At 45.9% G+C, this 17,415-nt stretch overlaps 1 protein-coding gene across 8 annotated transcripts in view; it reads right to left on the reverse strand.

Annotated features, from left to right (window-relative positions):
* Positions 1 to 735: 735 nt before the first annotated feature.
* The window catches only part of Eps8 (EGFR pathway substrate 8, signaling adaptor), a 172,174-nt gene continuing 155,494 nt past the window's right edge, over positions 736 to 17,415 (reverse strand). For 7 of the 8 annotated variants that reach the window (XM_063286164.1, XM_063286162.1, XM_063286158.1 and 4 more), the window contains 4 exons: positions 14,160 to 14,382; positions 6,767 to 6,947; positions 5,421 to 5,550; positions 1,187 to 2,626 (listed from right to left, as the gene is read on the reverse strand). In XM_063286164.1, coding sequence (XP_063142234.1) covers positions 2,513 to 2,626; positions 5,421 to 5,550; positions 6,767 to 6,947; positions 14,160 to 14,382 — 648 coding nt within the window. In that variant the 3' untranslated portion in view covers positions 1,187 to 2,512. Of the gene's footprint in view, positions 2,627 to 5,420; positions 5,551 to 6,766; positions 6,948 to 14,159; positions 14,383 to 17,415 lie in introns of all 8 variants that reach the window. The other variant, NM_001376935.1, reaches the window with a different exon arrangement.

Below are 17,415 nucleotides of genomic sequence, written 5' to 3' on the forward strand. Positions count from 1 at the left end.
AGAGAGGAGAGCCACGAGTCCAAGTAGGCGGATGCTGGGACTGGACAGCCTTTCGATCCACTCCTTTGTTCTCAGCTTTGGGGTTCGGGGATTTACCATGTGTTGATCGGACAGGCTCTCTCCAAGGACACGCAAGTTTCATAGATGGGGAGGTGACAATGACCTTACCTTGTTTTACCTCTCTTTCTTGTCACCATGATCAGGACATTGTGTCTCTACTCTGCAAGTTCCAAATGACCAAAACCACCACCAGCAGCAGCAGCAGCGGCGGCAGCAGGTGCAAGACTTCAATCCTTTCCCGACCTCCTAGAAGCAGGAGCACTCTCCTACCCCATGGACTCTTTGAACCTTCACTTTGATTCATGACTTCATCTGTTTCTGGAAACAGATCATCACCAGGACTATGCTGCTTTCTCAGAAGTTCAACCAGCTCTGTGGGCTCTCTCTTCAAACTGCCCAGTGGCCAAACTCCTCAGACATCTGGACATCTCTGACAGGACTCTGCCCCAAACATCTGGACAGCGGCTCAGACAGGACTCTGCCTCAGCCTTCTAAATCTCACCACGCCTCAGCGTCCTGCATTCCCAAACTCCTGAGTCCTGTCATTACTGCATGTCTGATGCACTCCCTTCGTATACACAGATATAAACCACGCCCCCTCTGTATCATAACATAGAGCTATAAATTACACCGATTCTTTCTCTGTTGCATATGCTACTTTTCAACCAGGTGCTCTTAATATTTGAATTTTATTTTGCCTTTCAGAGCCTTTTTTTTTCAATGAGGGGTTCACAGAACACAAGGCATCATTCTTTCTCGTCTTACATGTGCTAAGGATGATGGGAAGACAGAAGTCGAAAGGAAAGGCTGCCGTGCCCTTCGTCGACGTCTGGAAACATGGCCCCGGGAAGTTGCTGGCGGTTACTGCAGATCTCCAGAAACGTATTCAGTTTGGAGCGTTTATCAATAACAAATGCAGCCTGTGTGAGCTGCCACTCTGGTTTCCAACTCCGAATTGATGGTAGAAGGCAGGGATGAGAAACCAAGCGAGGCAGAAAGCAGGGGAACACGGGGCAGTATCCTAGGCCACTGTCAGCACAGACACACCCTGGAGCCTCCTTTCTAAGGGGACGTCCTTCATCCCGCCCACCCCAAACGCTCAGCCTACAAAGCACACGTTCCCGTGTTGACGAGATAGGAGCTATTTATTAATACACAGCAAATACTGTTTATTGCAGGCTCTCTCCAGCTGACTCATGTGAAAAAGGCACTATGAAAAATTAATGAATCTAGATAATCTCTCTAAATGGATTTATGTTAAAATATACAACATTCTTACATAACATCTCCTTTGTATATGTGAAATAACATTATGTTTAATGACAAAAACCTGTGTTTCCAAAAATAACATTTGTTGAAGGTTAGCGATGTGCTTTCTCTCCATGTAGACTCTTCCGTGGGGCTAGAGTACACGTAAATTAAGTGTCCCTGATACACAGGTAAAACACATACAATGGCCCAATATCCTTTGACTACTTATGTCAATATTTATAACTGGGGCCTTCGCTAAGCGAAATACTGTAATAAACACCAAGGTGGGCTACTCTGATTGTGAATGCATATGCCTTACTTTGAACTTGTGCTTTCTGGTGTTTAATTACAGTTGACGTAATAAGCAGAAACTACATCAAAGCATAATCTATGCAGGATTTCGCAATCAACAGAGCTGAGGGGAAGAAAGTTTCTCGGGGACAGAGTATAGTGTCCTACTGTACAGTTCATTCAAATGTGATCATTTCTTAAAAACTGTTGGCATTAAGAACTTTAAATAATGATAAATACGCCCCCGTTAGGTATGTCAGAGGACAGACCTCACGTGGGCTGACGGTAGTCTAACTGAGCCTCCTCCCTGGATGACAGGCACCCCAGTCACTGAAAGCTGAGACCGTTTTCATCGCTGGCTGTGTCTTTCCCTGTTGTAGTGAATGCATTTGCCACTGTCAAATCCACTCAGATCATCAAGCAAGGCTGTGATAATTAACGTAGCAAAGGGGGAAACACCTTAGGAAAGTGGGAAAAAAATATTTCCCAACCTGAGAACAGTCTAAAACTTCTGTTGTTTTTTTTTTCTTAAATTAAACTTTCTTTAAAATTTTTTTTTAAATTACATTTGTTATTTATCTATGTGTGGTGGTCAAAGGACAACTTGCAGAAGCTAGCTCTCGCCTTCTACCATGTAGGCCCGGGGGACTCGAACTCAGGTCTCTGTGTTTGGCAGCAAGCACCTCTACTTGCTGAGCCCTCTCACCTGCCCACTTCTCAGTTTTAATCAAAACAGTGGGCGCAGAAGCAGCAAGTCCTCTGCTTACTCAGGCATTATACGGTCTCCTTTTATGGAGATGGATTACATATACCAAGACAATAGATTTGACATTCCCTTCAAGGCTTCTTAAAACAAAGAGTGTCCAACACCATCCAACAGCCGTGCCAAGGATAACGGAGTTCAAGGAAATCAGTGGCTGCTCCCTTCATCGAAGGACTCCACTCCCGAGTCGCTGGCCGCAGCGCTGATCTTCTCCTGCCTTCTCCGCATGATTTCTTGTAACTCAGAGCTTCCGCTGCTGTCCTGAAGGATAAACGTGGACCAGACAACATAGTTACCGGCTTGGGTGTGCTGGCTGTAGGTCACCGAAGGGCTCAGGCATAGACCCCAGTGTCCCCACCCCCTGACTAACTCTTCAAGAAAGCAGGAGCTTCCTCTACCTGCCCGTTAAGTTTCCAGACTACAGCAGCACATCGGGTGATCGACTCTCTTAACACAAGTTCTTCACTGTCCACTGACTGAGACAGTTTACCATAAGGACAGAGCAGCGATGGAGAATGTTCTAGACTTGCCAATTCAAACAGGGTATATGTACAAGGAGTCAGTTACCAAAGAACACTTCGCGCATATCTATCTATCTCTATCTATCTATCTATCTATCTATCTATCTATCTGTCTGTCTGTCTGTCTGTCTGTCTGTCTGTCTGTCTGTGTGTGTGTGTGTGTGTGTGTGTGTGTGTCTACAGATGTGTGCACATGTGTGTTTGGGTACACACGTATGCATAAGTGCTTACATGCACCTGAGGTCAGAGGACAATACTACTTTCTTCTCGAACACCTTTCACATTATTATTTTACTTCCCTTTTGCTTGAGACAGGGTTTCACTGTGTGACCCTGGCTTGCCTGGAACTCTCTATGTGGACCAGGCTGCCCTGAAACTCGTAGGGATCCCTCTGCCCCTACCTTTTCACTAGGATTAGAGGGGTGCACCACCACACGTGGCTCCAACTTAGTTTTTGAGACAGAAGCTCATACTAAACCTGAGGCTCGCTGGTCTGTTAGCCAGGCTGACCCAGGATCCTCCTGCCTCCGCACCCCCTGACCAGGACTTACACAGTCATGTCAACTTTGTACCTGGGGGCTCGGGATCTGAACTTGGGTCTTCGTGATTATGAATCAAGTGCTCTATCACCCGAGCCATCTTTTCGCACCTTCCAAGAACTGTCAGTCAACCAAGGGACTCCTCTCCTCTCAGAGATTCTTAAAGGGTGTCTTCAGAACATGTCGTTCCCCTTCAGACAACTCTGACCCTTTGACCATGCCAGCTTACCAGCTCCCCAGTTCTTCCAACAACCCCGGGTACCCTCTCCTAGTCTCTCTGCCCACTAAAGGTTCTGGGACCAATTTGTGGTGGCAAAAACTAAGTAAGGAACCAGACCCAAGGCCAAGAAGCACAAAGAAACCTGATAGCAGTTTTTTGCCTCAGAGGAGTCAGAAGCAGGAAGCAGGAAGAGCGGGCAAAGATAAGAACAGGATGTTCCCGGAAGGAAGAAAGTTAGGGATATAAAATTTTCTAAAATACCCTTGAGAGGTAATTTATATATTCTTAACAAGATTAGAAATACAATGGTAATAAAACTACTTTATGGAAGACATAATTCTTATTCATACTCTACACACGAAAAGCAGTCGTCAGACTGGAGCTTAAAACCTTCCAGATCAACGTTGGAGGGAAGAGTTCTCAGGGTAATGGAATTTCTCTTGATGGAGGATGGCTACAGGATTATACACACAAGGCTATTTTATCCTGAGTTATTTAACTGTTCCATTTACACAATATACCTGCTGGGAATAATTAGCTATCAGCTTCGGCTTGCATTCTATATCCTTTTATTTGAGGCCAGCTATAAATTTAACAAAACCATTAACTCTTACAGAGCCAACTTTGAACAGAATAGCTTGAGTACCTCCAGCCGAACAGAGGCTCACCTACTCTCCAGCAGCTATGCAGACAACTGTGACCAAATAATTGTTCTTGCAGCTGTGTGTTGTTTCTTTAAGATTTATTTTATACATTTATTTATGTGCGTGTTTGTGAGAGAACGTATCTGTATGAGAGTGTATGAGTATATGTGTGTATGTTATATACGTGTTCACTCATAGGTCTGCCTGTGCATATTCAGAGCCCGGAAGAGGTGTCAGTTCCCCCAGGGCTGTAGTTAGAAGCATTTGTGGGGTGCTTAGATAGTTAACTAGGTACAGGAACTGGACCTAGCCCTCCTTAGTGTATACCCTTAGCTGCTAAGCTGTCTCCCTAGCCCATAGATACACATTCTTCATGACCTTCCTCAATACTCGTGATGATTCGGGGTGGGGGGGGGTAACTCGGCTTGGGAAATTCGTCCAGGACTTTGGTTTGTTAGAGAAGGGACCTCAGGAACCCAGAGAGTCCTTGAACCCACTGTGTAGCTGAGGCTGTGCCTACCCCTCCTGAGTGCTGGATTACACATTGGCCACTGTCATGCCCAGCCACAGCTTGGGTTTTATGTAGTTTTACATGTATGTGGGTACATGAACATAGCTGCTGTGGAGGGCACTCTATAGTGCCCAACTCCTGAAGCTGGAGTTACAGATGGTTATGTGCGGTCTTTGTGGGTTCTCTATAAAAGCAGGGCACGTTCTTAACAGGTAGGACATCTCTCCAGGCACCCTGCACCTAGAGTTTTATTTATTTATTACACTGACATTTCCAAAATAAATAAAAATAAGAAAATATAATCCCTGCCCTTTCAGACCATTACTCACTCAGGTATGAATTTACTGTCTATTAGCAAAGTTCTTACAGCAGCTCATGTCATAAAACAAGAAAATTGTGCTTTTGTTAAATGCTCGGTAATAAAGCTCTAGCTGCCCTTGAAAGATAATACTTTTGAACATAGTTACTGATGGTATTCAGTGGCGGAGTAGGAAAAGCTGAGTCAAGCTTAATTCATCTCCTCAGTGAGGGGGAGTTGGCCACTGGCTGCAGGGCCGTCACTGGCCAGTCCTCAGCCCCTCCTGGCACAAACCCCAGCTCCTCCGTCCCACAAGTCTCACCTCCAGAGCGGCTTTCTGGACGGTGATTTGACTGAACACTCTGGCACCTTCAGGGCAGACAGACCTCAGCTCGTCTTTGTTGAGAGAAAAGAGTTGCGCTCCGTTCAACACCCCGAGGCTACTGACCGTCCTGCAATCGGGGCACAAGGAAATTAATTACAGAGTGTGGTAACGTCAGCACGAGAAAGGCTGCTTCTGTCTCTCCTTCTTCACGTTCTTTACTTGTCTGCCTAGCTTTAATGACTAAACTGTCTTTCCAGCTCTGTCTGTCTGTCTATCATCTATAATCTATTTATTTATCATCTATCTACCATCATCTATATCTACTTATCTATCATCTATCTCTATCTTCTATTTGCCTATCTCTCATCTATTTATTTATAATCTATTTATCTATCATCTACTATTATCTGTCATCATCTATGTATCTATCTATCTTCTCTGTCTACCTATGTTTTTTTTGAATGCTCATTTTATTTCATTTCTGAGACAGGCTTTCACGCAGCCCAGGCTGGTTTAGAACTCTTTCTGTAGCTCAGGTTGACTTTGAACTGCAGGTCCTCCGCCCCCAACTCCCATGTGCTGGGATTATAGGCAGAGGCCGGTACTGTGTGTTCTGTATCCTTAAGTAGCTCTATGGTGCAGAGACAAAGGAATACCAAGGGACGGCCACGGCCATGGTCCAGAGGCTCCTCTCCCGCAGGATGACCAGTGAGCATCTGACAGGATGCAGTTGGGCTTCTAATTATCAACCCCCTCAGGTTTCTGCTTCTTATCCCTAACATGGCAACAGACTGCTTTCTAGTAACGTGGCAACTGGCTAACAACCTCGCTTCGTTGTCAATTACGACAAGCGAGTGAGTTTCTATATTAAGACTCTTCAAACATGATTTATTCATGGTTCCAAGTATATACAAAACATCTACAGACTTTTAGATCAGAGATACTAAAGCAGGAAAGATCCCTCTGATTTACAGCCTTAACACATGCTATCCCGCAGCGAGAAGACGTATGTTACGTGTCCTACAAGGTATGGTCCAGCTAAGACCACCATCTTCCTCCCCGCATAACTGATGATAAGGAATAAATCGCCAGCAGTCCACACAGCTGGTAACAATTGTTCGATAGACTGGTGAGGGACACACACTACCAGCTAGAAGACAGACTAGCACTAGTCACTCCCGTCTCCCAGCTCAACCTTCCTCGTCTTCGCCTTGGAACGGTGAGCCACCCTTTCCTCAGTACGGGACAAAGCATGTCACCTGGGCTCTGAAGCGTTTTCAGAGTCATGGGTGGCTCGTAAGTGACCCAGCTGAGAGGGCATGCAGTCCACACCGGACACTCACACAGGGTTGAATCCTTTCGACTGTAGCCACGTCTTCACTTCTTCCGGGGAGGAGTCATACGTGATATTGATCACTGGAACGTTCTGCCGTGGCACGTGGAACTTCCTCTGCGCGGCGCTGCGCCCGATGGTCAGCCTCTGGAAGAGTTCATCCTGCACCTCCTCCATCTGAGATTTCCTTCCTGGACGCAGAGAGGGAGCGCTCACGGTCAGACACCTCTAATGTGAAATCCCCCTCCAGAATCCCGTCCCTAACCATCCCCGGAGTCCCGCGAAGTTTGGGATCCAGGGTTAGAGTTCCTGCCATCTCCCCTCACTTGTACCTCAACCTGGTGTAAACTGCATGATAAATTATTAAAGCAGCTTCCTGGCCCCTCTCTTGGCTCAGGCGTCTCCATAGACTGGGACTGCACCTGCTCAGCTACGTACGGGACAGCAGCTGAGGGCCTGGTGCTTGATGTATGGTCAGGGTCCCCACGAGGCTGCCTGTAGACCTGGCCATCTTTTCTGTACTGCTTTAACCCAGTGAGATCTCACCCAGGGACTAATCTAGATGTCCTTCTGGTGCTCACAGGTGGCCATGGTCAAGGGAGAAATCTGCTGTTGGCATGCAGTAGGCAGATGGCTGGAACACAAGAAACATTCCACAGTCCCTGTGCCAGCCTCCCATGACCGTCTGGCCTTGAATGTCAGAGTGCCTAAGTTAAGACCATAAATTCTCCTCTCTTCTTAGATGGTCCTTTCATATCGAAGGCTTGGTCTATGGACCTCCAACTTGTTTTTCATCTTTGCTATGATGATCTCACTTCCTAACTTAGGAAGAAAATGAAGGAGGTAAAGAGAAACCTCCAAAATTACACAGTGAATTCTGTGGCAGTGTGGTCTGCACCGTGGGACCCCCCTGGTTCAAAAATAAGTAAATCATAATCTCTATATGTCTCTCCAATGGTTCTTCCTGCCAGTAATTGCTCCAATACAGCAGCTATGTCCTGTCACCCCCTCCCCAGCCCATATGCCCAAGACCAGCCCCTCTCTGTGTGCTAGACACTAAGGTCTCGGCCTAGTCTAACCCTTTGCTGTAATTTCTCCCCTAGTTGACCTGTGTTTCTATGGATTTCCCTCCTTCCAGATTCAGCTCATCCACACACAGAGACACTCTTATGTTAGTCATGTTTCTCACTTTTAAATCTCCAATTTTGCTCCCGGGGCTCACTACGTCTCTGCTCTCTTGTAAGCACCAGTCCAGGAGAACGGGTTTGCGCTATTAACCAACCCTGCCCTCCTCTTCTCCTTTAAGTTCATTGACTCTGTCCCCATCTCTTCACCACCCTCCACTCCAGGAGCCAATTCCTCCCAACCTCCTTTAGCCCAGTGCCCTTGGCAAGTGGTTCTACCTTAAAGTGCTTCCTCCCAAGGACCTACAGTCTCTCTGCTGTCTGGGTGCCTCCTATCTCCCCACTCTCTCTTTCTCAGTATCCAGATCTGAATCTTTGCATTTGATGACCCAGTAATGTGGAAGTGTTCCTGAGTGCAGGCCTGGGACCTCTTCCTGGCCTTCTTTTACCCCACGAACGATCATTGTGCCTCATCTTGGGCCAAGCGAAAGCTGGTCACACTGAATTACTTCCCCAGTCCTGGCTGACTCTGAAGTCGAAATCCACTGTTTTTGTTGTCACACATCATTCAGCGTCCATATTCAAACATGTCCGAAAAATACCTCAACGATAACCCGTCCAAACTCTCAACATCTCCTCAATGCTCATCAAGTTCATGACTTCATCAAGCTCAATGGCTTTCTTTTTCATTTCTTCACTCTATTTTAAGACTTATTTTTATGGATATGAGGGCATCGGATCCCATTACAGATGGTTGTGAGCCACCATGTGGTTTCTGGGAACTGAACTCAGGACCTCTGGGAGAGGAGCGGATGCTCTTAACCACTGAGCCATCTCTCCAGTCCATTTCTTGGCTCTTTAATGGCAATTTCATCTTTCCATTTACCTCAGAACCACCCAGCAGTGTAGCCCTTCAATCCATATCGGACAGACTCTACTAACAAATCCCTTAAGTTCTCCACTTCAAAATATATCGCCAGTCCTGCCACTTCCTTCTCTCGCTTGCCTCCAGCCTGCTCAGAAGCAGCAATAGGTCTCCGCTTCCTCTCTCAATCACACCCCATCTCCTGTCACCTTCTGCAAACTGACTGACTGCAATGGTCCTTTCATATACTGCAGCTCCTGGGCTCCAAACCACTGCAGTGGTGGTGCTGCCTGCCTGGTCTCTACCCCTCGGAGGAAAGTGTCTGTCTCTCTTCCAGCTCCTTACCCTAGCTGATGTGGCATTGCTTCCTTGGTGCCTCTGAGTTATTGGCCATTGCAGCCTCTTTTACCTGGAATCCCTCTCACCTCACTAATAAACCTACATGACTCCTTTTGAAGCTTCTCCAGCTCTGTTTAAAAATTGTCATTTCCTCCCTTCAGAGCATTGCTGATCCACACAGCTGTTGGCCTCTACATCCTGATCACGTTGACAGTGTCACCCCGGTAGATATCCACTCACCCTGGCCCTTGTACCTCACCATTTATCTGAGACCTTGATAACCACCATGTTCCAATCATGAGGTTATCACCAGGTCAGGAAATGAAGGAGGAAGAGAAACGATCTGTCTAAGTGTCTGCCAATCAGCAGTAGAAATGAGCTCATCTAGCTGGTCTGACTTTCAGACCAGGCCTGTTTCAGACTCACGTCACTGAAATGACCTTCCATGACCTTTCCCAGCATCCTCCACTCCTAGCCATGTGCTTATAAAGGAGTGTGGCGTTCATGAGAAAAATGGCGAACGAATCAAAATAGAGGGAGACAATACCTGTATGCATCAAAAACACACATACGTATTTAGGTTCATTGCTATCTGTTGCTGTTTTCAAGAACTCAGAAGTGGTATCATAATTCAATTAACTAATTATCTTGACAAGTGGCAGTGACCTGAGAGCTGTGGGAGCTTTGTATGCCGTTCAGGAAAAGTGTCTGTTGTTTAGAAAGTAAGTGAACTGTGAAACAATTAGTGATATTGGAGACTAATTTGTACTAAGGCTTCGAGTATGAAAGAAATGTTAACTCATTCTTCAATAATTCTCTCTCTCTCTCTCTCTCTCTCTCTCTCTCTATATATATATATATATATATATATACACACACACACACACACATATATATATTATATAATGTTCTATATTATAAGATATTTGGCTCATATTCACCTCTCCCATCTCTTATCCTTTTTTTTTTTCGGAGCTGGGGACTGAACCTAGGGCCTTGCGCTTGCTAGGCAAGTGCTCTACCACCGAGCTAAATCCCCAATCCCCCATCTCTTATCCTAACCCCCACCATTCCCTACTTGTGCAACCACCCTGCCTTCCATCCTCTTGTGTGTTGCCTTGTGACCCACTGGGTTTCCTCAGAGCCACTCACAGAGGCTAAGCATGAAGCTAACCCCTGGGGCATCTGTAATTCAGCATGAAGACAATGACTTTGTCTCCCCACCAGCAGCCATAACCTCTTGGAGAGAGAGCCCCTTCCTCATCTAGGAAATTTTTTTGAAGAAATGAAAACAGAGTTAAAGTTGACAGAGAAAGAGAAAGAAAATGGAGGGAGAAAGAAGGGAAAGGGCACTGTGGATGGAGAAACACAAATGGTGCCTGGGTTCCAGGAGCTGCTTTCAATCACCTGATGCTCTGTCATACAGGTCAGCCTTAAAATGACAGAGAGAAACACCACCATCGTGAAATACACAGCACCTTCCTTCTCCACTGCAGAGGACCACAAGGCCACAGTTAGGCTTGCTTGGGGCATTACAAAGAAACCTCTTTCTAGAAGGCCCCTTGTTTTTGGTTTCCATTTTCAACTTTCTCTCCTAAGGATAGACACACCTCTCCCTACAGTAACAGTTCTGATTACAAAGGATTGCAGTCAAATCAAAGGGGTTAGATTTCAAAGGACTGAAGTAGACGTGCAAAGCAAACTAGCAGGTCATCGGCATCTTCAGAAGCGGCAAGAGGGGATCACGATTTCTGGATCTGTGATCCGCCGACCTGAATAGCTTACCTGATGCCTGGCTCCAACCACCCCCAAGTAGCAGTTCTGACCAGAGGGCATGTGGGTTCTTTAGCCACTGGTGTCTCTCTCTCTCTCTCTCTCTCTCTCTCTCTCTCTCTCTCTCTCTCTCTCTCTCGCATGTGAACTTGTGATTTTGAGGGTGTATATACTCATGTAGACATGTAGATTCCCATGTAGGTCAAAGGTCAGATGTCTTCTCCCATCATTCCCTGAGTTATATTTTCAGACAGGGTCTCTCATTGAACCTGAACCTTATTGCCATGGCTGGATGGCCAGAGAGCTGAGGATCTGCCTGTCTCTGCCTGAGTGAAGTTCATAGCCATGCCTTGTTATTTACATGGCTACTGGAGGTCTGAAGCCAAATCCTCACTCGTGCATGACAAACACTCCACCCCCACCTCCCCACCCCCCACCCCGTGCTAAATTTTCCAGAGAGGCATTTGACATCTTGGCCTTGCTGTTCAGAAAGAAAAAAAAATGCTCCAAAAATATGCTATTGGGAAAATATTCATTTTATACAAAGAAATAAATTTATTCAATGCCAAACTACACCCGGGATATTTTGAAAAGGAATTTTACATGAGCAATGATGAGGCTACCTTACGTTAAGGAAAGCAAGCCCATGTGTTAACTTGGCCTATTTTGCAGACCCTGGGGCCTGTTCACATATGAAAAACTGACTTGAAAATGATGAGTCTCAATCATCAGGAGAGTTGACTTGTACAAGAATTCAAGCTATGCCTTTGCCCCAGAAGGCTCTTGAGTTTCTTCAAGTGAGACAAAGAACAGGCTGTTCCAGGCCATGCGCTGCTCCAAAGGGGACTGGATGCCTCTGAACTCTGACCCCAGGCCTGGAACAGCCCGCCACAGTGTCAGAGATCACTGCGCTGACGTGTTAGACAGAGTAATGAGTAAACTTGTGGGAAAAAAGGAGAAAAGGAGACTCATTTCTCAGAGGGAATGTTCCCCAGGGAAATGAAATCTATCCACAGAACTTTCCCATCTGAAAACTATTTCTCTGACATCTTTGAAAATGTGTCGTCCCTTTAAACACTCAGTCTTTCACACTCACACACAGTTATTTCTGATACAGAATTAGTTGTTTTTCCAAATTTTCGTTTTTTATTATGTTTTACATTGACTGACTTGTGTGTGTGTGTGTGTGTGTGTGTGTGTGTGTGTGTGTGTGTGTGTTCAGAGGACAAATAAGAGAGTTGGTTCTCTCCTTTTGCCATGTAGATCCCAGGGATTGAATTCAGGCCAGGCTTATTGTTAAGTGCCATTTCTTACTCAGCCCCTCTTTAATTTTCTAATGAGGTCAAACATGAATAAAAAGGTGATTTGAATCATTTATACTTCGGGAGAGAAACTCATGCATGAAATAGGCTTGTGTTTATTGCATCTACCCACTATTTCCATAACAATTATAATACATTTACTTCTCTCTGGTACTTTCCATTTATTGAGACTGATCATGAAAGGCACATGTAGCTAGAACCCACTGGGGGAAAAGGCCCCATCTATTGTAATGCTAAGTGTGGGGTCCCCAAGACCCGGTTGTCCCTGAGGAGAGGGTCTGCACACACACCTTGGCTGCAAGTTGTTTCTGATTGGTAAACAGAGATACCAACAGCCAATAGCTGGGCTGAAGAGACACAGGTGGGGTTTAGGTTTCCTGGGGTTGGGGTTGGAGGAAGGCGATGAGGAGAGGAATGTGCAGGAGGAGGAAGAAGCTGCCATGGGTTGGCTGAGCCATAAAAACATGGTCCTGTGGGCTGGAAGAACAGCCCAATGAAATATAGTAATTAGCAATTAGTAACTCAGGTTATCGATAGGAAAGTAGATTCTAATAGCATGGAGGGTAGCAGGTATCTGCCCAGATCTTGTGCTGTTTAAGGCTTACTGTAAATATAAAGGCTGTGTGTGTCTTTCATCTGGGAACTAAAGGGTCAAAGGCAGGTTAGAAACTCTGGGGTTGAGATTAAAAATTTCTACAGCACCTGAGCCTCAGGTCTCTGATGTCAGCTATGAAGCTGATAATTCAATACAGGTACCTAGTGTCACAGATGAGATTGCACAGCAAGACTAAGCCAGGGGTCATTCTTAGTCCACAGCATAAGTAGTACTGAAGAGAATAGAAACAGATCGATCATTTATAGTAAGAGCAATTTATAGAGAGAGAAAGGCACAGGACCTTGGGTGTGGCCCTGGGGCAGGATGGTAGATATGTTTCCCACACAACATGTCCCCTTAACTTTTGTATACTTTTCTCAGAACTTCAGCTATAGGAAGTGTCCTCTTGGTTTTAGCGTTCCAAGTTTTCTATAGTGAGTTACAGTCAGGCAAGTTAGTGACTTGCAATGCGTTACGGACATGATTAGACAGGAAGCAGATGGGCCACGATGAACAAGGTACACCAAAGGCTCTCAGGCTAACTTTAGCTTTCAGAGCATCCACACAGCTCTGCCCCGAAACAGAGAATCCTATGTCGTCATAGCGCCTTTAATTTTGTTCACTTTACGACAGTTCTCATAGAAACTATTCTCATGGAAATCTGTGAGACTATGAAGTCCAACTTAGAAGAAAATCCGATGTTGACACTGATGGGCGACTGTGTAAAATTAATGCGATTGTGTATGTGTCTGAGGACGGCAAACGGTCCGGAGAGGACAAGAGGAAAAGGGAGGATGACAATGACAGCAGCAGACGTTTGTGGACTACTTGCTTACAATGGTCAAAAGTAATCCAAGTCTTCAGGCCTAGCACTACTCACATCCTGGTACCTCACAGTGCACAGTGCTGCCAAACACGCCTGGAGAAGGCGGGCAGCGGGCCTCAGTTGTGACAAACAAAACCTTCTCAGGGAGAGGGAGAGTGGGTGCCCCCCAAGTCCCCTTCTTTTCACATGTTATCTCATTGAATCTTCTTCACGCTTGTTCTAAGAGACAGATTAGCTTTGGTTTCCCTCACTTTCCAGACTCTAAAGTACACAGAGGCTCATTAAAGCCTTGAAGAATGTAGGTAGGAAGGAATGTTTTAGGAGTTCATCCTAATCTATCTGCTCGAGCAAGTCTGCATTCGCCAGTCACAACATCACTAAGGCAGGGGGTCAGGCCTTAGAGGGCTGAGGAAACGACCTGCTTCTCGGAGAAACTCAGAGGTAGAGATACTGGGCAAGCATCCATGAAGTGTAAGTGGCTACTATTTACCTCACAATATTTACTACGAGCAGACGCCGTGGAACTGGGTATGCCCCCCTCCCCCCGCAGGAAACTTACGGTCCACTGGGAGTTGTTTGTATCTCTGGCTGTCCCTTGCGATGCTGCCCCCACTCTCGCTGGAGCTGCTGTTCTGACGGGTGACATTCGCTGGAACCTTGGGCACAGGAACGGGTGCTGGTGCAGAAGGTGGAAGGGGGACCGGAACGGGTGCTGGTGTTGGAGGGGGCGATGGGGCAGAAGGGGTATCAGCTGATCTTGGACCGTATTCTGTCCTTTGTTTCTGTAAAAGACGATAGTTAACCTGAAATATATGTGTGTCTGAGGATGTATGTGAATATATAAATATTCATATATATATACATACACATATATATGAATGTATGTTGTATGTGTGAACTTAGGTTGGAAAGTGAGGCACAGATGGACAGAACATCGTTGGATATTTACTTGTAGTTCCCTGTGCCAATCCTTAATACATGAAGGTCTGCATAGGTACACATTTGATCCAATATGATTCCATAGTTGTTAAAACCATGTTCGAAGTCAATGTATGAGTTTAAAGAGTGACAAGCTCAAACCAAGAACAAATAATATCGTAATAGTACATGCCAAGAAAGCTGAGTCTAGGCTTGAACTTGCATGTGGCTTCGGTAGGTTTTACAGTTTAAACCGATGAGGATTTAAGGGGTGCCGAGAGGCAGTAGCACTGAGCGCCGCTTGCTCTGGTTTTAAATGTGGGCCGCAGTCAAAGGTCTTTAAATCCGCTGTTTTACAACGAGGAGGGTTAAGGAGCAATGTGTGAATATGGAAAATAAAGGGGCTCTGCTTTTAAAATAATTAAGTTTAGACTATTGTTATAAACTTTTTCAAGGTACAGCCCTTTTGGCCACCGTATTATTCCTAACTTATTCATGTTAGAAATTTTCTTTGTTAAAAATGAGAATACAGGGGGTGGATGATTTTAAGGATAAAGGCATGATTAATTGGTCCTTCTGGCTATGGATGAGGCTCCATGGTAGAGCACTTGCCAAGCACGTAGAGGCTCTACTCCACCCTCCGGGGCCACAAAACAGCAAAGTGCAGAGGGAAGAAGGAAGGCAGGAGTGGGAGGGGGAGGAAGGGGAAGGCCGGTGAGCAGGGATTTGCATTTCAAAAGGAAGACAGACAGACAGACAGACAGACAGATGTGGTGAAGTATACAGTTGAGCCAGGAGAAAACAGTATTTGTGAGTATTGCATATTCAACACAATATCCAAAACTTTAAATCTAGATAAAACAATGTAGCTCGCAGGTAACTACCCATCAAAGGCTCCAAGCTTTCCACAGTCGCATCTCTGCAGAACCAAAGATGCGAGGTTACAGCGGAAGTGGCCGTTAAATACTGCCCCGGCACAGTGCCGGTTAACACTCGGATAAAACCCAAAAGAAAGCCTTTTGGAAACGGAGGCTTGTGTGAGGGCAGTATTTACCTCTCACTTCTCAGTTGGCCCAAATATAAGACAATCCTGACTGTTAACTGTGTCCCTCACCCAGATCTCCACAGAGACCAAACCCATCAAAACACACACCACACATCTACTTTAAAACTAAACGGTCACTCACAAAACAACACACCAATGACCAAGGTGCCTTCACAGGAAGAGAACTTAACACCTGAGAAAAGCTTCCTGGGAAGGGACCCTTGGGCTTTGTGGCTGTTACTCAATGGTTATGATTCATCCGCCGGCAGGTGGTATAATGGCGGAAGGGGGTAAGTGTTGGGAAGGTGGCATGGTGGGCAGGGTGGGGACTTGGGGGAGAGAGGACGCAAAGATGGCTAGATAGTGTTGCTAGATACAGAGGGTAGGAAAGCAACAAGGAGAGGCAGGGAGGAAGGGATGGGAGTTGGATAAGTGACTGCCACAAAGTTAAGCATGAGAGAGAGAGTTCTAATCCTCCCAGCACCTCCTCTTTGAGACGCTTCAAACATATCCAGTAATGCATCAGAAAGCGTTGGTGTGTCATCGCAAACCCCGCAAGATAGTTCTCTTATATTTGGGCCAAAAGATATCTAAAGCAATCCAAAACACAGCAAACACCACCAAAAGTAGCACTTAGCACACCAACGGCCCTTAATCTCTAGGTTTCATTCCCTAGATGGGCAGGTCCTCTGCATTTCACTTCAGGATGGCTCAGTGAAATCATGTCAGTGTTTCAAAAGCAACAGAATTTCCACGTTTTTTTTTTTTTAAATAAGCTATGCCAACAGAAAGTGTTACACGCTCTGAGTGCCACAACGTGATTCATTCTGTCTGCTAGGAAAACAGGAATAGCTAGCATTTTTCTATCTGTGGAATAATACTGTGAGAAGTAAGCCCCGGAGACAGCTCACCAAGTGTTTGGGTCCCAGTTCACTCCCCCTGCTGCTGCTGTACCAATGGACCTCACTCAACAACAGGTCAAAAATATAAACCATGTGGAAGCTTCGAAAGCCATAGAAAGCCATTCTCACGATTCATGCCATGAATTATATTTACTTGCATATTCCCCTCTCCCCTCAGTCTTCTCTGCCTGCTTCATGCCTCCAACCCCTGACAAGAAAAGGGAGAGAGGACGACATCCTCCAATCGGTGTGACTCATTCTGAAAGTCACTGAGTCAGCACTGACCCCTTGATCTTCTGCTCTGAGTCCCTCCCCAACATCTCTGCTCCACTCTGCCTACTGCACCTGCTCTCTCCTTTCATGCTCCTGCCCTGGGTTCTTCCTGTTGGAGGCACAGAGCAATGACTTGCAACACGTCTCAAGTCAGGGAAGACTTCCTGGAGCACAGCTCACTTGGAGCCTTTCCTTCAGCCCCAAGGAGGCTGAGGCTCCAACCTGACGAGAAACCTTGGCCCCGGGGCTGTTCCTGGGAATCACCACTAAACTTCGCCATCTCCACAAACCTCCCAGTGTAGCTGGTATGGAACCACATTTGTAGAATGTTGTCACTTTGAGTCCCAGCACTGCCTCACAAATGCCAAGCTCCACTGTGCACAAAGCATCCTGGGTCTTTCTCCGAGAGAATGTCTCTGCCTCAGAAGAAACGCACTTTCCTATTGACAATTAATTGGGGTGAGTCACTCTTCTAAAACTGAGTAAAAATTTCCAAGCGCTAGGGTAAGTCAGAGTGACACACCGGTCCTGCACAATCCTGCTTCAGAGGGGAGTTAGGCGAGTAAAACCCAACGAGTCACTGGCCGAGAACTGGCCTTACGATTTTGCCCTATACTGAACAGAATCTTTATTTTTCCCTTGAAATTTGGCCTCTCTGAAATTCTGCAACTGAAAAC

Source organism: Rattus norvegicus, chromosome 4 (assembly GCF_036323735.1).
Source record: "Rattus norvegicus strain BN/NHsdMcwi chromosome 4, GRCr8, whole genome shotgun sequence".
NCBI classification, from domain to species: domain Eukaryota; kingdom Metazoa; phylum Chordata; class Mammalia; order Rodentia; family Muridae; genus Rattus; species Rattus norvegicus.